At 43.1% G+C, this 23,793-nt stretch overlaps 1 protein-coding gene across 1 annotated transcript in view; it reads left to right on the top strand.

The window, feature by feature from the left end:
* The window catches only part of LOC311108272 (ATPase family AAA domain-containing protein 2B-like), a 155,099-nt gene that overhangs the window by 46,049 nt on the left and 85,257 nt on the right, over nucleotides 1-23,793 (top strand). The window contains exons 20-22 of the mRNA XM_084150894.1: nucleotides 12,443-12,578; nucleotides 19,111-19,307; nucleotides 19,578-19,737. Of these exons, the coding sequence (XP_084007020.1) occupies nucleotides 12,443-12,578; nucleotides 19,111-19,307; nucleotides 19,578-19,737 (493 nt within the window). The remainder of the gene's footprint in view (nucleotides 1-12,442; nucleotides 12,579-19,110; nucleotides 19,308-19,577; nucleotides 19,738-23,793) is intronic.

The following is a 23,793-nucleotide window of genomic DNA, read 5'->3' as shown; positions in this document are numbered from 1 at the left end:
ACGAGTGGAGGACAGAGGAGCCTCTTAAAGAAGAAGTTACAGGTCTGTGAGAGCCAGAAATCTTGCTTGTTTGTAGGTGACCAAATACTTATTTTCCACCATAATTTGCAAATAAATTCATAAAAAATCCTACAATGTGATTTTCTGGATTTTTTTTCTCAATTTGTCTGTCATAGTTGACGTGTACATATGATGAAAATTACAGGCCTCTCTCATCTTTTTAAGTGGGAGATCTTGCACAATTGGTGGCTGACTAAATACTTTTTTCCCCCACTGTACAATGTTTGTGCTCAACTGGTTGCCCATTTCTCATGGCAACAGGCCACAAACCTTGCTGCTGTGATTGCACACTGCGGTATTTTGCGTAACAGATATGGGAGTTTATCAATGTTTGATTTGTTTTCAAATTTATTCTGTGGGAAATATGTTTCTCTAATATGGTCATAGCTTTGGCAGGAGGTAAGGAAGTGCAGCTCAGTTCCCACCTCATTTTGTGGGCAGTGGGCACATAGCCTGTCTTCTCTCGAGAGCCAGGTCTGCCTACGGCGGCCTCTCTCAATAGCAAGGCTATGCTCACTGAGTCTGTACATAGTCAAGGATTTTCTTAATTTTGGGTCAGTCACAGTGGTCAGTTATTCTGCCACTGTGTACTCTGTTTAGGGCTAGATAGCGTTCCAATTTTCTCTCGCTTTCTCTGTGTCTCTCGCTCTCTCTCTCTCTGTCTCTCTCTCTCTGTCTCTCTCTCTCTGTGTCTGTCTCTCTGTGTCTGTCTCTCTCTCTCTCTCTCTCTCTCTCTCTGTGTCTGTCTCTCTCTCTCTCTGTGTCTCTCTCTCTCTCTCTCTCTGTGTCTGTCTCTCTCTCTCTCTGTGTCTGTCTCTCTCTCTCTCTGTGTCTGTCTCTCTCTCTCTGTGTCTGTGTCTCTCTCTCTCTGTGTCTGTCTCTCTCTCTCTCTGTGTCTGTCTCTCTCTCTCTCTGTGTCTGTCTCTCTCTCTGTGTCTCTCTGTCTCTCTCTCTGTGTCTCTCTGTCTCTCTCTCTCTCTGTGTCTCTCTCTCTCTGTGTGTCTCTCTCTCTCTCTGTGTGTGTCTCTCTCTCTCTGTGTCTCTCGCTGTTTCTCTCTGTGTCTCTCGCTGTCTCTCTCTGTGTCTCTCGCTGTCTCTCTCTGTGACTCTCTCTCTTTCTCTCTGTGTCTCTCTCTCTCTGTGTCTCTCGCTCTCTCTCTCTGTGTCTCTCGCTCTCTCGCTCTCTCTCTCTGTCTCCTGCCTCTCTCGCTCTCTCTCCCTCCTGACTCTCTCGCTCTCTCCCCCTCCTGCCTCTCTCCCTCCTGCCTCTCTCCCTCCTGCCTCTCTCTCGCTCTCTCTCCCTCCTGCCTCTCTCTCAATTCAAAGGGCTTTATTGGCGTGGGAAACATGTTTACATTGCCAAAGCAAGTGAAATAGACAAGAAACAAAATAGAAATAAGGGAAATAAACAGTAAAAAATGAACAGTAAACATTACGTTCACAAAAGTTGTAAAAGAGTATAGACATTGCAAATGTTATATTATTGGCTATGTACAGTGTTGTAACAACGTGCAAAATAGTTGAAGTATGAAAGAGAAAATAAATAAACAGATAAATATAGGTTGTATTTATAATGGTGTTTGTGCTCCACTGGTTGCCCTTGTGGCAACAGGTCACAAATATTTCTGCTGTGGTGGCACACTGTGGTATTTCACCTAATGGATATGGGAGTTTATCAAGTTTGGATTTGTTTTCAAATCAAATATCTGTCTCTATGGTCATACAGTTGGCCAAAGGTAAGGAAGTGCATCTCGGGTTCCACCTCATTTTGTGGGCAGTTGGCACATAGCGTCTCTCTTTCTCTCTTTTTCTCTCTCCTGTCTCTCTCGCGCTCTCTCTTTCTCTCTCTGTCTGTCTCTCTCCCTCTCTGTGTCTCTCTCCTTCTGTCTCTCTCTCTCGTGCTGTCTCTCGCGCTCTCTGTCTGTTGGTGTCGCTCTCTCTCCTGTCACTCACTCTGTCTCTCTTTCTCTGTCTGTCTATCGGTCTACATAGGGGGTGTTCTGGCACTGGGTTTTGATGGTCTCTGAGTGTGTTGTGGTGTTCTGGCACACATAGGTGACAGCTGTCCTCTCAGCACCACTCCTTGACACAGGGTGTCGTCCCTACACAGCCAACACACCACCACCACTCTTACAGTACCAGCATGGGAGAGGAGAAGGAATAGAGAGGGATGGGCAGGGAAAGAGCGACGGATGGTGAGAGAGTGACAGAGAGAGGAGGAAGGCAGTTGGTCCCAGCTGCCAGTCTCCCAAGCACATAATAATAATAATTTATTACATTTCTATAGCAATTTTCATAATCTAATAGTGCTTCAAAAGCAAAAAACAAACAAGCAATACATCATCATGAGTAGCCTAGCTATAGTTATACCAACCAATAGAGGCCATGTCTTTGAGTGCATGCATCCTCCATGTCAGGGATCCATGCCCACATACACAACATCTGGGCTGGGCTGGAGCTAGGGTGGGTGAGCTGGAGGTAGAGTGATGGTAGTTGGGGAAATGGAGGTGGGGTGTGGTTAGTGGCTGGTAAGGGGTCTCTGAGGCTGATCACAATTCTTTCAAGCTGAGCAAGAGGTGGGTAGAAGTATGGAGGTTTGGGGTTAGAGGGGCCTGTAGGGGGTCTTTGTGCCCGATCAGAGTGACTCATAGCTGTGCTTCAGAGGCAGAGTGAGTCCCAGTGTGTGCTCTGGAGGTCTGCCAGTGTTGTCACACCTCTGTAGAATCATCCCTGTCTCTCACACACACACACACGCACACTAATCCCCCACCCTTGGAGCTGGCAGAAGCATGTGGTGGTGGTGATGGCAGAAGTGTATTTTAAAACGCATCAACAGCAGGCACAGCCTCATCACTTAATCCATGCAATTCTATTCTCGAGATTGGAAAGCCAACAAAAGTATGGTGGTGAGACCATTGATTACTTCATCTCCGATCAATAAACCAGTCAATGAGCACTAGCTGCTTCTGAAGTACAGCATGTACAGTTGAAGTCGGAAATGTTCAGTTAGAATCCCCACTTTATTTTAAGAATGTGAAAAGTCAGAATAGTAGAGAGAATGATTTATTTCAGCTTTTATTTCTTTCATCACATTCCCAGTGGGTCAGAAGTTTACATACATTAGTATTTGGTAGCATTGCCTTTAAATTGTTTAACTTGGGTGAAACGTTTCGGGTAGCCTTCCACAAGCTTCCCACAAGAAGTTGGGTGAATTTTGGCCCATTCCTCCTGACAGAGGTGGTGTAACTGAGTCAGGTTTGTAGGCCTCCTTGCTCGCACACGCTTTTTCAGTTCTGCCCACAAATGTTCTATAGGATTGAGGTCAGGGCTTTATGATGGCCACTCCAATACCTTGACTTTGTTGTCCTTAAGCCATTTTGCCACAACTTTGGAAGTATGCTTGTCCATTTGGAAGACCCATTTGCGACCAAGCTTTAACTTCCTGACTGATGTCTTGAGATGTTGTAGCCTCCTGTAGCTCAGTTGGTAGAGCATGGCGCTTTCAACGCCAGGGTTGTGGGTTCGATTCCCACGGGGGGCCAGTATGAAAAATTTATGCACTCATTTAACTGTAAGTCGCTCTGGATAAGAGCGTCTGCTAAATGACTAAAATTGAAATGTAATGTTGCTTCAATATATCCACATAATTTTCCTTACTCATGATGCCATCTATTTTGTAAAGTGCACCAGTCCCTTCTGCAGCAAAGCACCCCCACAGCATGATGCTGCTACCCCCGTGCTTCACGTTTGGGATGGTGTTCTTTGGCTTGCAAGCAACCCCCTTTTTCCTCCAAACATAACGATGGTCATTATGGCCAAACAGTTCTATTTTTGTTTCATCAGACCAGAGGACATTTCTCAAAAAGTACGATCTTTGTCCCCCATGTGCAGTTGCAAACCGTAGTCTGGCTTTTTTATGGCGGTTTTGGAGCAGTGGCTTCTTCCTTGCTGAGCGGCCTTTCAGGTTATGTCGATATAGGACTCGTTTTACTGTGGATATAGATACTTTTGTACCTGTTTCCTCCAGCATCTTCACAAGGTCCTTTGCTGTTATTCTGGGATTGATTTGCACTTTTTGCACCAAAGTACATTCATCTCTAGGAGACAGAACGCGTCTCATTCCTGAGCGGTATGACTGCTGCGTGGTCCCATGGTGTTTATACTTGCGTACTTTTGTTTGTACAGATGAACGTGGTACCTTCAGGCGTTTGGAAATTGCTCCCAAGGCTGATTTCTTTTGATTTTCCCATGATGTCAAGCAAAGAGGCACTGAGTTTGAAGGTAGCACTTGAGATACATCCACAGGTACACTTCCAATTGACTCAAATGATGTCAATTAGCCTATCAGAAGCTTCTAAAGCCATGACATCATTTTCTGGAATTTTCCAAGCTGTTTAAAGGCACAGTCAACTTAGTGTATGTAAACTTCTGACCCACTGGAATTGTTATACAGTGAATTATAAATGAAATAATCTGTCTGTAAACAATTTTTGGAAAAGTTACTTGTGTCAAGCACAAAGTAGATGTCCTAACTGACTTGCCAAAACTATAGTTTGTTAACAAGAAATGTGTGGAGTGGTTGAAAAACTATTTTTAATTACTCCAACCCCTAAGTGTATGTAAAGTTCCGACTTCAACTGTATATGTCTCTTGTAAAGTCCTGAGAGACACCATAGATCTCAGCTGTCATTGAAAACAATGGCAACAGACAGTGACACGCTATGTTTCAGTTTCTTTGTTTGAGTCCTTTAGTTAAAGTGTGAAATGAAGAGTCCATTTTGGGTTCTTAGAAAACAATGAATGCCTTCTCCAATCATGTCGACTGGATTGGAGAGAGGTGAAGGTAATTGCCGCCCTCTTTGTTCTTCTGTTTTAGCTGACGCAGAGGCCCTATTCAAGCTGTAATTCAATGGAGCAATTGAGCACACCATACACAATCAACAATACTGAATCAACGTCTCTCTATTGTTCCTTTCTCTTTTCAACATTTGTTTATGGATCCATTCATATCAGTCTCTTTAAGTGGCAGCCCTCTCACTTGTTCAATAGAGGAAAGGAGGGAGTGAAGGAGCAAGAAGAGGGAGGGAGAGAAAAGCAAGCAGGGAGAGGGCTGGGGAGACAGAGAAATACTTTTGTAATTTAGCAGACCAGAGGATTGGTTATTCTTCCAGAGCAGTAGAGGCTCCACTTGGCTTTACTGCTGTGCTCTACTGATCCTCAGCCAGAGAGCCCTCTCCTCCCTCCCTCCCTCCCTCCCTCACCTCTGTTCATCCCTCTCTCACTCCACCCATCCCTGCATACCCCACAACCTTGACCAGGCTGGAGTAAAATCATTAGCAGGTGTGTGCTGTGCTCTCTGCCTCCCACACTCCCTTTCTCCTTCCCTCGTTTTTTCCTTTCCTTCTCAAGGAATCTCTGGCCAAGAAAGACCGGAGAACAGAGGGGCGGAGAAAACAAACTTGTCAAAGAAAATGAACGAGGATCAATGTGTGGGACTGAGGAAGGCATGGTAGGAAGTGAACAGCAGGCTGTGGAATAGAAGCTGTGTGAGCCCACCCTCCTCAATGTATTCTGCACAGTGATAGGATGTCTAGGGTTGTCAGTTAACTATGCTTGCCGGATGAGTAACCTTTCCTGAGACCTGAAGACTTCTATTAGCTCCCAGTATTAACACCTAGGCTTTAGCTCAGTTTGCTAACGTGGTCTCTAGTCCTGTCACTGACTGGGGTTCAATACCAGGTTGGTAACTTGAGCTGACTCGGCTGTGACCTTTGAATGACCCCCCCTGAAGTGTCATGACCTTTTGGCCCAGTAGTCTATCTTTACTGAGGTTGTTTGTCTTTTTGAGTCAGTATATTTACTTACCTAGGCCCTATAAACTCCGCATTGCGGGGAACGCAGACGGAATCCAGACATGAATACGGAATTCAATAATGTATTGAACTTATTAGAAAATGCATTAATTTACCCAAGTTAATCATAAGACATGAACAAAATGCGTCAGGTGATTCGTATCTTCCTTCAACTTTATGAAACGGCACAGGAGTGTGTGTGTGCATGTGCGCTTTGTGTAGCCTTTAGTGATGATGCTAATGATAACCTTCTACTTGTAGAGATGGAAACATAGCCACGGGAAGTAGGGGTGCTTCAAATCAGATACAAATAAATAAAACAATTAATAAATGTTAATTTTTTTTATAGCGCACTGGGCCTTTTACTAGTCCTGTATTAGCTACTGATATAGCCATTTGCAGCGCTACTAACCTCCCCAAAACCACTTTGAATGCTAGTACAAACTACACTACATTACCAAAATTATGTCGACACCTGCTCGTCGAACATCTCATTCCTAAATCATGAGCATTAATATGGAGTTGGTCCACCCCTTTGCTGCTATAACAGCCTCCACTCTTCTGGGAAGGCTTTCCACGAGATGTTGGAACGTTGCTGCGGGGACTTGCTTCCATTTAGCCACAAGAGCATTAGTGAGGTCAGGCACTGATGTTGGGCGATTAGGCCTGGCTCGCAGTCCGCGTTCCAATTCATCCCAAAGGTGTTCGATGGGGTTGAGGTCAGGGATCTGTGCAGGCCAGTCAAGTTCTTCCACACCGATCTCGACAAATCATTTCTTTATCGACCTCGCTTCATGCATGCTGAAATAGGAAAGGGCCTTCCCCAAACTGTTGCCACAAAGTTGGAAGCACAGAATCGTCTAGAATGTCATTGAATGCTGTAGCATTAAGATTTCCCTTCACTGGAACTAAGGGGCCTAGCCCAATCCATGAACACCAGCCCCAGACCATTATTCCTCCTCCACCAAACTTTACAGTTGGCACTATGCATTCGGGCAGATAGCGTTCTCCTGGCGTCCGCCAAACCCAGATTAGTCCGTCGGACTGACAGATGGTGAAGTGTGGTTCATCACTCCAGAGAACGCATTTCCACTGGCTCCAGAGTCCAATGGTGGTGAGCTTTACACCACTCTAGCACTCTAGACCCATGGAGCGGCGCACAATTGGCCCAGCGTCGTCCAGGGTAGGGGAGGGAATGGCTGGCAGGGATGTAGCTCAGTTGGTAGAGCATGGCGTTTGCAACGCCAGGGTTGTGGGTTCGATTCCCACGGGGGGCCAGTATGAAAAAATAAATACATTTAATTGTATGCACTCACTAACTGTAAGTCGCTCTGGATAAGAGCGTCTGCTAAATGACTAAAATGTAAATGTAGCTGACGCTTAGCATTGCGCATGGTGATCTTAGGCTTGTGTGGGCTGCTCGGCTATGGAAACCCATTTCATGAAGCTCCTGACGAACAGTTCTTGTGCTGAAGTTGCTTCCAGAGGCAGTTTGGAACTCGGGGGACAGACTATTGTGACGCGCTTCAGCACTCAGCGGTCCCGTTTTGTGAGCTTGTGTGGCCTACCACTTCGCGACTGAGCCGTTGTTGCTCCTAGGTGTTTCCACTTCAAAATAACAGCACTTACAGTTGACCGCGGCAGCTCTAGCAGGGCAGACATTTGACTAACTAATTGTTGGAAAGGTGGCATCCTATGACGGTGCCATGTTGGAAGTCACTGAGCTCTTCAGTAAGGCCATTGTACTGCCAATGTTTGTCTATGGAGATTGCATGGCTGAGTGCAGTATTTTATACACCTGTCAGCAATGGGTGTGGCTGAAATAGCCAAATCCACTAATTTGAAGGGCTGTCCACTTACTTTTGTACAGTGGGGGGAAAAAAGTATTTAGTCAGCCACCAATTGTGCAAGTTCTCCCACTTAAAAAGATGAGAGAGGCCTGTAATTTTCATCATAGGTACACGTCAACCATGACAGACAAAATGAGGGAAAAAAATCCAGAAAATCACATTGTAGGATTATGGAAAATAAGTATTTGGTCAATAACAAAAGTTTCTCAATACTTTGTTATATACCCTTTGTTGGCAATGACACAGGTCAAACGTTTTCTGTAAGTCTTCACAAGGTTTTCGCACACTGTTGCTGGTATTTTGGCCCATTCCTCCATGCAGATCTCCTCTAGAGCAGTGATGTTTTGGGGCTGTCGCTGGGCAACACGGACTTTCAACTCCCTCCAAAGATTTTCTATGGGGTTGAGATCTGGAAACTGGCTAGGCCACTCCAGGACCTTGAAATGCTTCCTACAAAGCCACTCCTTCATTTCCCGGGCGGTGTGTTTGGGATCATTGTCATGCTGAAAGACCCAGCCACGTTTCATCTTCAATGCCCTTGCTGATGGAAGGAGGTTTTCACTCAAAATCTCACGATACATGGCCCCATTCATTCTTGCCTTTACACGGATCAGTCGTCCTGGTCCCTTTGCAGAAAAACAGCCCCAAAGCATGATGTTTCCACCCCCATGCTTCGCAGTAGGTATGGTGTTCTTTGGATGCAACTCAGCATTCTTTGTCCTCCAAACACAACGAGTTGAGTTTTTACCAAAAAGTTATATTTTGGTTTCATCTGACCATATGACATTCTCCTAATCCTCTTCTGGATCATCCAAATGCACTCTAGCAAACTTCAGACGGGCCTGGACATGTATTGGCTTAAGCAGGGGGACACGTCTGGCACTGCAGGATTTGAGTCCCTGGCGACGTAGTGTGTTACTGATGGTAGGCTTTGTTACTTTGGTCCCAGCTCTCTGCAGGTCATTCACTAGGTGAACCCCCCGTGTGGTTCTGGGATTTTTGCTCACCGTTCTTGTGATCATTTTGACCCCACGGGGTGAGATCTTGCGTGGAGCCCCAGATCGAGGGAGATTATCAGTGGTCTTGTATGTCTTCCATTTCCTAATAATTGCTCCCACAGTTGATTTCTTCAAACCAAGCTGCTTACCTTTTGCAGATTCAGTCTTCCCAGCCTGGTGCAGGTCTACAATTTTGTTTCTGGTGTCCTTTGACAGCTCTTTGGTCTTGGCCATAGTGGAGTTTGGAGTGTGACTGTTTGAGGTTGTGGACAGGTGTCTTTTATACTGATAACAAGTTCAAACAGGTGCCATTAATACAGGTAACGAGTGGAGGACAGAGGAGCCTCTTAAAGAAGTTGTTACAGGTCTGTGGGAGCCCGAAATCTTGCTTGTTTGTAGGTGACCAAATACTTATTTTCCACCATAATTTGCAAATAAATTCATTAAAAATCCTACAATATGATTTTCTGGAAAAAAAAATCTCAATTTGTCTGTCATAGTTGACGTGTACCTATGATGAAAATTACAGGCGTCTCTCATCTTTTTAAGTGGGAGAACTTGCACAATTGGTGGCTGACTAAATACTTTTTTCCCCCTCTGTATATATAGTGTATTTGATATTTCCAAAAGCCTTTGATCTCAACTCATGAATACTGCATTTATTCAAAGAACACACTGAGATACACACTCCAAAAGAGCTTGGATTTGGCTTCTGTCGCTCGCTTTCTCTTTCTGTCTTTTCTCAATTCTCAAAATGTAGCTCCAGGCCACTGACAGAAAGTTGAAGTGACTAAAATGGACAAGTTTGGACAACCTGAATAAAACAACACACAGTTGTTTCCCAGGTGCCAGTTTGTTAATGTATTCAGCAACGCTCGACATCGACTTAAGCTTGCTTAAGCAGAACCTGACAAATACCACTCATCAAAAGTTGTGTACAAGACAAATCTTAAAGCTTTTTTGGCTTGACTTGCCCGTGCGCGCGCGCACACACACACACACTTATCAGCAGTCTAGCTGTAGCAGCTAAACAGACTGAGAAGCTAACATGGACGGTCAATATATCCTCATGAAACACTGCTTTGTGTTTATCCTTTATCTGAAATACAGCATTTTACATTGTCTCAGAATATTGATATTTGATCTCTCTTGGCTTTGTGTAGCTCTGGTGGGAACCGCTAATTTAATCTCTGCGCTTAGGAAAGTAAAGTTATGGAAAGAGAATGACTCAACAGTAACAAGTCAACAGGTGTTGAATAAAGCAGGAGATTTAATTTAGTTTTACAGATAAAAAGAAGAACCCACACACCGCTTGGGCTTTAAATAAAACATTTTCATTGGTAGCACTGGTGCTCCTGATTTAGAAGAGTTAGGAGCACCAGAAATATATTTTTTGCATTGATTGAGATATAGCCTACATTGGCCTATATGACTTCTACTTACTTTTGGAAGCACATCTCCTGAATAAAATACCACTTTTCCTTTCTTTCTGTGCCACCAAATGGTTTCTTATACTGGTAAAGTTACCAGGCTGCACAATATTGGCCAAAACATGTAATGGCGACTTTTCAACCAAATAATGCAATTTGACTTAAGATATAGTTCAAAACATTTGGGTGAACTGTTGGAATCATTAGAAATAAAATGATTATTCTAATTCTATGGTTGGTGTTTGGCATGACAAAAAAAAACAAAAAAAGCCAGGTAGGATTTATGACAGGTTAGAAACCAAAGTGTTAGCTAGTGTTTCCCAGGGGACCCTAATATCATTTGAATCGATTATCTATTTAGACAAAGATTTTAGAATAGGCTACCTGATTCAGAACATGTCACAGATGGAACATTTATTCGTTTTTTAAATCTTTATTTTAACGGGGGAGACATATTGAGAACTAGGTCTCTTTTTTCCAAATGCGCCCTGTATAATTCAATATAAATATACACATTATACACAAGTCCCCAATTAATACTTGAAATTGCTCGAACAGCACCAGAACATCAAGATTAAATGTATTTTCAATTTTGTTCCAGCAATACGGTGCATTGAAACTAAAAGCAAATTTACTTAGCTCGGTAGAGACCCTAGGAACCTGAAGTTAACCAATCCTGTGGTTGGTTAAATATGAATACACGTGACAGGTTAGGCAACTCGGGTGTCTATACTTCAACAGCAAAGTTGGATAAGACTAAAGTTATGAAGTATGGCCTTGTAAACTTAAAGGGAGTAACCTTTTGATACAGGATGCAGTGATGAGTATCAAAATTGTTGCCTGTAACAAAATGAAGGGCACTATGGTAGATGACATCCAAAGGTTTAAGAGTAGTAGCAGCTGCACTTTGATAAATAATATCACCATAATCAAGAACAGATAAAAAGGTTGACTGAATAATCTGCTTCCTACTGCATAGAGAAAGGAACGATCTGTTTCTGTACAAAAGCCTACTTTACATTTCTTAACCAGCTCATCTATATGTCTTTTTAAACGTCAAATTCATATCAATCCAAATGCCTAAGTATTTCCAGTGCATTCAGAAAATATTCAGACCCCTTCCCTTTTTCCACATATTCTAAAATGTATTAAATAAAAATTTTCCCTCATCAATATCCCATAATGGCAAAGCGAAAACAGGTTTTCAGAAATGTTTGCAAATGTATAAAAAAAAAAAAACAGATACCTTACTTACATAAGTATTCAGACCCTTTGCTATGAGACTCGAAATTGAGCTCAGGTGCATCCTGTTTCCATTGATCATCCTTGAGATGTTTCTACAACTTAATTGGAGTCAACCTGTGGTAAATTCAATTGATTGGAAATGACTTGGAAAGGCACACACCTGTCTATATAAGGTCCCACAGTTGACAGTGCATGTCAGAGCAAAAACCAAGCCATGAGGTTGAAGGAATTGTCTGTAGAGCTCAGAGACAGGATTGTGTCGAGGCACAGATCTGGGGAAGGGTACCAAAACATTTCTGCAGCATTGAAGGTCCCCAAGAACACAGTGGCCTCCTCCATTCTTAAATGGAAGAAGTTTGGAACCACCAAGACTCTTCCTAGAGCTGGCCGCCCGGCCAAACTGAGCAATCGGGGAAGAAGGGCCTTGGTCTGGGATATACACCTGCCAAAGGTGCTTCAACAAAGTACTGAGTAAAGGGTCTGAATACTTATGTATTTTTTAATTTTTTAATACATTTGCAAACATTTCAAAAAATCTGTTTTTGCTTTGTCATTATGAGGTATTATGTGTAGACTGATGAGGGAAAAATACAATGTAATCAATTTTAGAATAAGTCTGTAACGTAAAAACATATGGAAAAAGTAAATGGGTCTGAATACTTGTGTATGTGAAAACACCCTTAGTCGCACTGGTGCTCCCAAAATTCAAAATATTTTGTTGCATATGCGACCAAATTAGAGCCCTGCACACTGCTATTTACAGTACATGCTCTCAAATTTCATTTGCGACAACGTGGGCGAACCTTTGTTTCAACATTCAACACCTGTCTGCTGCTACTTTCTTCTGAAAATTACAACAACAAAACTGTCAATATTACTTTGGCTTAGCTCTTCAAAAGATCAATATAAGTCTAGACAAATCCAAATGATTCCATACACCAGACAGAAAGCCATTGGCTATCGTGGTTTTTCTGTTTTGTTCATATCGCTGTCATTGTCTCTCCCAGGTGAAGTTGATGTTCCAGAGGATGTACGGGGAGGTGGTCAGTCTGTCTTCACCTGGAGAGGAGGCCAGACGAAGGTTCTTCACTGACCTGCTACTGGTACAGGCTGCTAGAGCGCCGCCCCACAGGAGACTCAAAGGTACTATGAATTCATACAAGCAATCACACAGACACGCAGGATATTACACACACACAAGTGTAATACTGTATCATATTCTAACCAAGCTTTTACAATGCCGTCCTGACACCGTTCTCAGTGGGGTGCTGAGAGAAAAGAGTACAAGTCATTTTCATCTTAGCTTCATCTCGTCTTTCTGTTTTCTCTCTCCTAACCTAAAGTAGCAGGCGTAAAAGAAACACCTGAGCGGCATTTCTTTCTTTCTGGTCCTGACGATGAAAAAATAAAAACTATCATGGGAGGTTCTCTTCTGCACTGTTGAACCAATCCAGTAAATGTGGAGGAGGAGTTAAGATGGAGTGTCGCCTTGTTAACGTCTAAAAGCTGAAGTCTCATCACAGGCTTTCTCCATTTCCCCTGAAAACCGGATGCATTCGGTTGTTAGCAACCCCGCAGATGGTGCCTCTCGCCTGACACACATATTGCTCAAACACAGTAACCACCATTGAATCATTGCTAGATTTTTGCTTCACTTGAAAAATATAAATTCCTAGATAATGGAATGTGGGTGGACTAGTAGGAACGGCACATCGTGACTTCCATAGCTTTTAGTAGAACTCCACGGCTCTCTCCTCATCTCCCCCTACGATATTCTCCTTTTGAACTCTCTCTCCTCCACTCCCCCCCCCCATACTCTCCCCTCCATTTCCCCCTACCATTCACCTTCCTATTCTCTTCCCCAACCTCCCTTTCCATCTGTTCCTTCTCAGTGTGAGAGAGTGGTCCACCGGGGCTTCCATGATGGCACTCAGCTTTCAAATGGAAATACAGCAAGCAACGCCGTTTGCAGAATCCTCATTGATGCGAGGCAGGGGACCCACACATACACGCACGTATTCTGACACACACACACGGCTAGTATAGTCTAATCGATGCGAGGCAGGGGTCCTCACTCTCTCCTCTCTTTGGGGGTTCGCCCTGAATAAAACAGCAGCCCTACTTCCATCAGGGGCTGTTTGTAGGAGTGGGGAGTTCAGGGGGAGGCTGGCGAGATGCATGTCGGAGAGAGGGAGCCCGCTATAAACCCAGCACTGTTACCTATGCTTACACTCACGGACGATGATGCTAATGTGAAGCAGGGCTAACAATGTTGGAAGGCACCTGGGGTTAGTGGGCCCAAAGAGGAGAAGCAAAGGGAGAGGAAGCACAGTATGTAACAAGTAGACTATGCTGACTCCCCAACTAGGGCTGTGGTGGTCATAAACATTTTGTCAGTCAGTGATTGTCATGCAAATAACTGCAGGTCTCACGGTAATTGACTGTTAATTAACATAAACACGTTTAGCATCTTTGGCTTCCTGTAGATTTTATAGCCTTCACCTTCACAATAAATCCATTATTTATTTTAGACAGGTCTAAAGAAGCATGATATGAAGAAACTGTAGCCTATTTCAGAAGAACAGAATATTCTGAGTCATCCTTATGTTAGGCTTTGATCTGGCTATGCGGGCTACACTAGTTAATTTAGCAGACAAGATTTGCTTAGAATTCCGTGGCATTATTTTATAGTATGAAGAATACAATTGAACATAGCTGAATAAAATAGAAAGGATACTTTCTCCATACGATTTGAGGGAGTGAGTGGTAAACAAATAAACTGGTCCTCCTATATGCTTAATTTAGTTATTTATGCAACGTTAGTTGTGATACAAACGGTAGGCTATATATTTTGATTTCTAATACATTTTAAGGTTGCATGATGCGACTCTAATGATGATTTGAAAAAAGTTGTATCAAAGGCAAGTGCTCTGCTCTGTTTCTTGCGCAGGCTGCACACACTTCATCAGTCTCTCATTCACAATTTGACAAGTACTTGTTAATATTCTCACCCATCAGACTATTCTCAATTGAATCTGGTCTTTACATATAACCTACTAATATACAGTTGAAGTCTGAAGTTTACATACACCTTAGCGAAATACATTTAAACTCAGTTTTTCACAATTCCTGACATTTAATCCTAGTAAGAATTCCCTGTTTTAGGTCAGTTAGGATCACCACTTTATTTTAAGAATGTGAAATGTCCGAATAATTTTAGAGAATTATTTATTTCAGCTTTTATTTCTTTCATCACATTCCCAGTGGGTCAGAAGTTTACATACACTCAATTAGTATTTGGTAGCATTGCCTTTAAATTGTTTCACTTGGGTCAAACGTTTCGGGTAACTCTCCTTCCACAAGCTCCCCACAATAAGTTGGGTGAATTTTGTCCCATTCCTTCTGACAGAGCTGGTGTAACTGAGTCAGGTTTGTAGGCCTCCTTGCTCGCACAAGCTTTTTCAGTTCTGCCCACAAATGTTCTATAGGATTGAGGTCAGGGCTTTGTGATGGCCACTCCAATACCTTGACTTTGTTGTCCTTAAGCCATTTTGCCACAACTTTGGAAGGATGCTTGGGGTCATTGTCCATTTGGAAGACCCATTTGTGACCAAGCTTTAACTTAATTTTCTGGAATTTTCCAAGCTGTTTAAAGGCACAGTCAACTTAGTGTATGTAAACTTCTGACCCACTGGAATTGTGATACAGTGAATTATAAGTGAAATAATCTGTCTGTAAACAATTGTTGGAAATTGTCCTAACCGACTTGCCAAAACTATAGTTTGTTAACAACAAATTTGTGGAGTGTTTAAAAAAACGAGTTTGAATGACTCCAACCTAAGTGTATGTAAACTTCCGACTTCAACTGTATTTGTGAAATTATTTTTGATTTAGAATGGCCAACAAAAAAACATGTCATCCATACCCTGCACTCGAATAGTGAATGGAGGTTACGTGTGGTTATGTTTTTAAAATTCCGGGTAGGCTATACCATTGTAAAGCGGATTAATGTGCTTAATTTTAAGAATTTAGCAATAAATGTAGCAGCACAAGAAAGCTGGGATCCTCTTTTAAATAGTGGGCAGTCAAAATTCTGTTTTCACACGCTATTGCGCAATGACTGAGCTTATAAGAACACGTTTCACTAGGCTCTCTAGGCTATGGGCTCTCCAACCGTGTTCCAGAGGTCTTGGGCCACTTTAGTTAGTTGTGATACAAACCTTATCAAAACATATAGGCCTATGGGCGCTGTTTCTTGCTAGACTCCACACGCTGGGCATCATTCACAAGTGATAATATTATCACCGATCAGACTATTCTCAATGTAATTTTGTCTTTACATATACTAAATAATGTTTGTTAAAATAGTTTAGAATTTGCCATTATTCTGCACCTGTCGGAACAGGGGCAGTGTAAAAAAAAGACATGTCATCCGTATGCACTTGAATGCTTTTCCCATGGTTCATTTTAATGCAAGCCAGGTAGGCTACTCTGGTTGTAAAGCGAAGCAATGTGCTTAATATTAGGAAAGTTGAGAAATAAATATAAAAACTCAGCAAAAAAAGAAATGTCCTCTCACTGTCAACTGCGTTTATTTTCAGCACACTTAACATGTGTCAATATTTGTGTGAACCTAACAAGATTCAACAACTGAGACATAAACTGAACAAGTTCCACAGACATGTGACTAACAGAAATTGAATAATGTGTCCCTGAACAAAGGGGGGGGGGGTCAAAATCAAAAGTAACAGTCAGTATCTGGTGTGGCCACCAGCTGCATTAAGTACTGCAGTGCAGCTCCTCATGGAGGGTCATGTCAGGATGAGCCTGCAGGAAGGGTACCACATGAGGGAGGAGGATGTCTTCCCTGTAACGCACAGCGTTGTGATTGCCTGCAATGACAAGAAGCTCAGTCCGATGATGCTGTGACACACCGCCCCAGACCATGACGGACCCTCCACCTCCAAATCAATCCCGCTCCAGAGTACAGGCCTCGGTGTAACGCTCATTCCTTTGACGATAAACGCGAATCCAATCGTCACCCCTGGTGAGACAAAACCGCGACTCGTCAGTGAAGAGCACTTTTTGCCAGTCCTGTCTGGTCCAGCGATGGTGGGTTTGTGCCCATAGGTGACGTTGTTGCCAGTGATGTCTGGTGAGGACCTGCCTTACAACAGGCCTACAAGCCCTCAGTCCAGCCTCTCTCAGCCTATTGCGGACAGTCTGAGCACTGATGGAGGGATTGTGCTTTCCTGGTGTAACTCGGGCAGTTGTTGCTGCCATCCTGTACCTGTCCCTCAGGTGTGATGTTCGGATGTACCGATCCTGTGCAGCTGTTGTTACACGTGGTCTGCCACTGCGAGGACGATCAGCTGTCCGTCCTGTCTCCCTGTAGCGCTGTCTTAGGCGTCTCACAGTATGGACATTGCAATTTATTGCCCTGGCCACATCTGCAGTCCTCATGCCTCCTTGCAGCATGCCTAAGGCATGTTCATGCAGGGACCCTGGGCATCTTTCTTTTGGTGTTTTTCAGAGTCAGTAGAAAGGCCTCTTTAGTGTCCTAAGTGTGACCTTAATTGCCTACTGTCTATAAGCTGTTAGTGTCTTAATGACCGTTCCACAGGTACATGTTCATTATTTGTTTATGGTTCATTGAACAAGCATGGGAAACAGTGTATAAACCCTTTACGATTAAGATCTGTGAAGTTATTTGGATTTTTACTAATTATCTTTGAAAGACAGGGTCCTGAAAAAGGGACGTTTCTTTTTTTTGCTGAGTTTAGTACTCCTAGCCTACAGAAAGCTGTTGGTATCCTCCTCTTTTTAATAGAGGCCATCAAAACTCTGTTTTCTCACGCAATTGCATAGCCAATAGCAGTGGTCACCAACCTTTTTGAGTCAAGATCACTGAGTCGAATGCAAGCCGAGATCTACCACTCAGATTTAAAAAAAAAAAACATGACTTGAAAAACTTAAGCCTATGCAATATTAACCAATTAAAAACAGTTTTGTAGCATTGAGGTTTGTGCAGTAGGCTATAGGCCCAATACATTATCACTGCATTTGCCGATTTCTTGAAATGCCCTGCCAATGTTCTTCTCAGACCATATTTCCAAATTTAAGGTAAATGATGATCACACTGGTAATATATCATCTGTTGTATTCCTTGTGAGGCACAATTGAGTGAGCTTAATAATTCATTAAAACAATTGAATAATAATCCTGGCCTGCATCTGATGGTCAGTCTGAGGGGAGGGAGGGAGCAGCGGTGAGGCTGCCTCTCAGCCGACTCACCGTCCCTCCTCTCTCCCTCCGCTGAGAAAAGGGGACAGTCTTCCAGCTGATGGACTCAAGTCGCACTGCATTAGTTCTGTTTCATATACCAAATCATGTTGTTACTCCTATGACCAGAGAAATTGAAATATTCCTTGATATTAAAAGAGACAAGCCGCTACAACGCAAGCTTATCGAAGCTTTGCTGTACTCACATTGTATGGCTTAGAAAAGTGTTCAACAAAGTGTTGACAGTGCTGAATAACTACTTAAACATGAACTTACTCATAAAAACAGCAGCTCTTTGCTGTGTTCGTTGAGTCTCTCTCTAGTCATGGTTTTAAAAGTTTTGACATCTCACAGTATCAACTTTGCTGTGCATTTGAGGCTTCTTTTTATAGTCTATGGCTCGAGGAAACTGTGCAGACACAATGATCTGAGCTATCTGATTGGCCAGCGGTAGGCCTATAGGTGCACTTGATTTGCTCTCTGGGCCTGCCGGGTAGGTGGAGTTCTACCTTCAGACACATAAAATGGTTCAAACATAAAATGTTATTTTTTACAGAAATGTTTGGTGATTGACTAGGAATGCCTTGGAGATCGACCAGTCAATCTTGATTGACCGGTTGGTGACCACTGGCCTATAGAAATGTTGCGCAACACTCATTTCACTCCATGCATCAACCAGCTATGAGGAGCTGTCTCTCGCTGGCAACCGGTGATCCGCTCAAACTCTAAATGACAGGGCTCTCATGAAGTGTTTGATTTGATTTTTGATTGCATTTGCGAGTGATTAGAAGGACGATCGAGTACCAGCCATTAGCGACTGGCCGTTAGCAAGTTTGGTAGGCTACTAATGACCATCAGCGGCAGATCTAATTGTAGATCTAACTAGATAGGTATTTTAATTAAGTGAGAGGCTGGATCAAGTGTATTATATAAAGCAAATACAATATTGCTGTCCAATCCTTCTCCCTCTTCCTGTCCCAATAATTTCAGGTCGACAGGAGTGCCCAGGGGGTTAGGGGTTGATTTGGAATTCAGCAACCGCGTCACTCTCTTTAGGCCAGAGAGTGGGGGTTCAGGGTTTTTGTTCATGGGTTGATGATGTGTTTAGAAAGAAGTCTGCTGCGTTTTTCCCCCCGCCTGAGTGGGTTGTCTCAAGGATCAACCTAGAGTAGAATATTCTGAGGAGAACACACACTCTAACACACACACACACACACACTCTCAACTGTTCTCACATCGCTTGCTTTTTGTAATGCTGAGGTCCTACCAGTAGTGGAGGCTTCAGGCCGCAGACCGCTCTTCCCTGAGAAGCAGTGTAGCCCAGAAGATCATGAGGAGAACGCTCTCAAACACATACACTCACCTACTCTATCCTATCCTCTTATCTCTCCAGCCCTGCGGAGTGAGGAGGTGCTTCCGGTAGTGGAGGTCCCTGGCCCCAGGATTCTCTCCCCCAAGGAACAGCATCGTCTGGCCGACCAGGAGGAGAACACTCTGAGAGAACTGCGTCTGTTCCTCAGGGACGTCACTAAGCGCCTCGCCATAGACAAACGCTTCAACATCTTCAGCAAACCTGTCGACATTGAGGAGGTGGGTAACAACACAGAGATTGCTCGATGATGTAGACACTAGATATCACAGTATACCTCCCTAGATACAGTAATGATAAAAAGGGAATGTAGTAACCTAGGAAGGGTGCGTCATGAATTTAGTCCTCCTGTCCCCTGGCCCTCTCACCTCTGTCTGAGTATTGATTCTAGTGAATTGACACTGCTGGACTGATTCCTCTCAACTGATTTTGATTTAAATGGAGTGAAGCGCACCAGTTTAATTTGACTTTCTCCCTCCCCTCCCTCTCAGGTGTCAGACTACCTGGAGGTGATTATTCAGCCTATGGATCTATCTACGGTCATGACCAAGATCGACACCCATAAATACCTGACGGCCAAGGACTTCCAGGTAGACATAGACCTCATCTGCAGCAATGCCCTGGAATACAACCCTGACAAGGAGCCCTCAGGTACACATGGAGGGACTTTTAGGAGGGGGGGTTCTACTAATAATAATAATAATATGCCATTTAGTAGACGCTTTTATCCAAAGCGACTTAGTCATGCGTGCATAAATTTTTACGTATGGGTGGTCCCGGGGATCGAACCCACTACCCTGGCGTTACAAGCGCCATGCTCTACCAATTGAGCTACAGAGGACCACGTTACTAAGCTAACATATGGAATCGTGTTAAGATGGTCATACCAAGGATCATTTAGCTATTTGATTTTGAATTTTATGACCCCTTAAGGTATCTTAAAAATTATTTGATGAAACATTGAATTTGGTCTTAATGCTATTAGCCCATAGAAACGCATTGAATAACAGCTTCATACATGGACAAATGGATAGTCCCCCAAAAAATCAAAAGGAAGTTTGTTCTGAAGTGTCTGTCCTATATCTGAGAGATATAAGAAAGATCAGGAAACAATATATACTGAACAAAAATATAAATGCAACATGCAACAATTTCAACGATTTTACTGAGTTCCAGTCACTTGAATTAAATTAATTAGGCCCTAATCTATGGATTTCACATGCCTGGGCAGGAGCGTAGCAATGGGAGCGTAGCATTGGCAGCCAGGCCTACCCACTGGGGATCCAGGCCCAGCCAATCAGAATGAGTTTTTCCCCACAAAAGAGCTTTATTACAGACAGAAATACTTCTCAGTTTCATCAGCTGTCCGGGTGGCTGGTCTCAGACGATCCTGCAGGTGAAGAAGCCGGATGTGGAGGTCCTGGGCTGGCGTGGTTACACGTGGTCTGCGGTTGTGAGGCTGGTTGGATATACTGCCAAATTCTCTAAAATGACGTTGGAGGCAGCTTATGTTATAGAAATGAACATTAAATTCTCTGGCAACAGCTCTGGTGGATATTCCTGCAGTCAGCATGCCAATTGCACGCTCCCTCAAAACTTGAGACATTGTGTGACACAACTGCACATTTTAGAGTGGCCTCTTATTGTCCCCAGCACAAGGTGCACCTGTGTAATGATCATGCTGTTTAATCAGCTTCTTGATATGCCACACCTGTCAGGTGGATGGATTATCTTGGCAAAGGAGAAATGTTCACTACCAGGGATGTAAAGAAATTTGTGCACAACATTTGAAATAAGCTTTTTGTGCGTATGGGAAAATTCTGGTATCTTTTATTTCAGCTCATGAAATATGGGACCAACACTTTACATGTTGCATTTATATTTTTGTTCAGTGTGTATGTATATGTGTGTGTGTGTGTGTGTATATATACAGTGCCTTGCAAAAGTATTCATCCCCCTTGGCGGTTATCCTATTTTGTTGCATTACAACCTGTAATTGAAATGGATTTTTATTTGGATTTCATGTAATTGACATACACAAAATAGTCAAAATTGGTGAAGTGAAATGAAAAAAATAAGTTGTTTCAAAAAGTTCTAAAAAATAAATAACGTTAAAGTGGTGCGGCATATGTATTCACCCCCTTTGCTATGAAGCCCCTAAATAAGATCTGGTGCAACCAATTACCTTCAGAAGTCACATAATTAGTTAGATTGCACACAGGTGGACTTTATTTAAGTGTCACATGATCTCAGTATATATACACCTGTTCTGAAAGGCCCCAGAGTCTGCAACACCACTAAGCAAGAGGCACCATGTAGACCAAGGAGCTCTCCAAACAGGTCAGGGACAAATATGTGGAGAAGTACAGATCAGGGTTGGGTTATAAAAAAATATCAGAAACTTTGAACATCCCACGGAGCACCATTAAATCCATTATTAAAAAATGGAAAGAATATGGCACCACAACAAACCTGCGAAGAGAGGGCCGCCCACCAAAACTCACGGACCAGGCAAGGAGGGCATTAATCAGAGAGGCAACAAAGAGACCAAAGATAACCCTGAAGGAGCTGCAAAGCTCCACAGCGGAGATTGGAGTATCTGTCCATAGGACCACTTTAAGCCGTACACTCCACAGAGCTGGGCTTTACAGAAGAGTGGCCAGGAAAAAGCCATTGCTTAAAGCAAAAAATAAGCAAACACGTTTGGTATTCGCCAAAAGGCATGTGGGAGACTCCCCAAACATATGGAAGAAGGTACTCTGGTCAGATGAGACAAAAATTTAGCTTTTTGGCCATCAAGGAAAACTCTGACTGGCGCAAATCCAACACCTCTCATCACCCCGAGAACACCATCCTGTGGGGATATTTTTCATCGGCAGGGACTGGGAAACTTGTCAGAATTGAAGGAATGATGGATGGTGCTAAATATAGGGAAATTCTTGAGAGATTTGAGACTGGGATGGAGATTCACCTTCCAGCAGGACAATGACCCTAAGCATACTGCTATAGCGACACTCGCATGGTTTAAGGGGAAACGTTTAAATGTCAAAGCCCAGACCTCAATCCAATTGAGAATCTGTGGTATGACTTAAAGATTGCTGTACACCAGCGGAACCCAGTAGTTTTGCCTTGAAGAATGGGCAAAAATCCCAGTGACACACACACACAGTACTAGTCAAATGTTTGGACACACCTACTCATTCCATGGTTTTTCTTTATTTTTACTATTTTCTACATTGTAGAATAATAGTGAAGACATCAAAACTATGAAATAACATATGGAATCATGTAGTAACCAAAGAAGTGTTAAACAAATCCAAATATATTTGAGATTCTTCAAATAGTCACACTTTGCCTTGATGACAGCTTTGCACACTCTTGGCATTCTCTCATCCAGCTTCACCTGGAATGCTTTTCCAACAGTCTTGAAGGAGTTCCCACATATGCTGAGCACTTTTTGGCTGCTTTTCCTTCACTCTGCGGTCCGACTCATCCCAAACCATCTCAATTGGGTTGAGGTCGGGGGATTGTGGAGGCCAGGTCATCTGATGCAGCACTCATCACTCTCCTTCTTGGTAATATAGCCCTTACACAGCCTGGAGGTGTGTTGGGTCATTGTCCTGTTGAGAAACAAATAGTCCCACTAAGCCCAAACCAGATGGGATGGTGTATCGCTGCAGAATGCTGTGGTAGCCATGCTGGTTAAGTGGGCCTTGAATTCTAAATAAATCACAGACAGTGTCACCAGCCAAGCACCCCCACACCATAACACCTCCTCCTCCATGCTTTACGGTGGGAAATACGCATGCGGAGATCATCCGTTTACCCACACCGCGTCTCACAAAGCCACAGCGGTTGGAAAAATCTCCAATTTGGACTCTAGACCAAAGGACAAATTTCTACCGGTCTAATGTCCATTGCTCGTGTTTCTTGGCACAAGCAAGTCTCCTCTTCTTATTGGTGTCCTTTAGTAGTGGTTTCTTTGCAGCAATTCAACCATGAAGGCCTGATTCACACAGTCTCCTCTGAACAGTTGATGTTTGGATGTGTCTGTTACTTCAACTCTGAGAAGCATTTATTTGGCTCAAATTAGCAAAATGAAACGACAGTCCATTACTTTAAGACATGAAGGTCAGTCAATCTGGAAAATGTCAAGAACTTTGAATGTTTCTTCAAGTGCAGTCGCAAAAACCATCAATCGCTATGATGAAACTGGCTCTAATGAGGACCGCCACAAGAAGGGAAGACCCAGAGTTACTTCTGCTGCAGAGGATAAGTTAGAGCAATTAACTGCACCTCAGATTGCACCCCAAATAAATGCTTCACAGAGTTCAAGTAAATCAATTAAAGTAATCAGTAAGTTATAGTATGTTAACATCAATAAGTATATTCCCAGCTAGAATCCAACAGTCCCTCCTTTTTGAATTGTAACTCCATACTGTTCAACGTTATATAAACTTTGAAATTACTTATAAATGTACAGAAAAGAAAACATGATTCATATTCTCAGTTGATTTGTATGTTTACACTTCCGAGATGTATGGCCTCTGACTATGTAATATGCTTCCATGGCATAAGGACCTGGCCTCAAATGTATAGTCAAACTATGCGTGCTCTTACTCCCCCCCCCCCCCCCCCCCGAGTCCAGAACCTTTGGTACTCCTCCACACATCTCCCGGTCTTCTTGTCAGTAGGGAGTATACATTC

This window comes from Coregonus lavaretus (genome assembly GCF_964263955.1).
Source record: "Coregonus lavaretus genome assembly, chromosome: 33".
Lineage (NCBI taxonomy): Eukaryota > Metazoa > Chordata > Actinopteri > Salmoniformes > Salmonidae > Coregonus > Coregonus lavaretus.
Note: the sequence above shows the minus strand (reverse complement) of the source record. Positions and strands in the feature narration are given on the sequence as shown.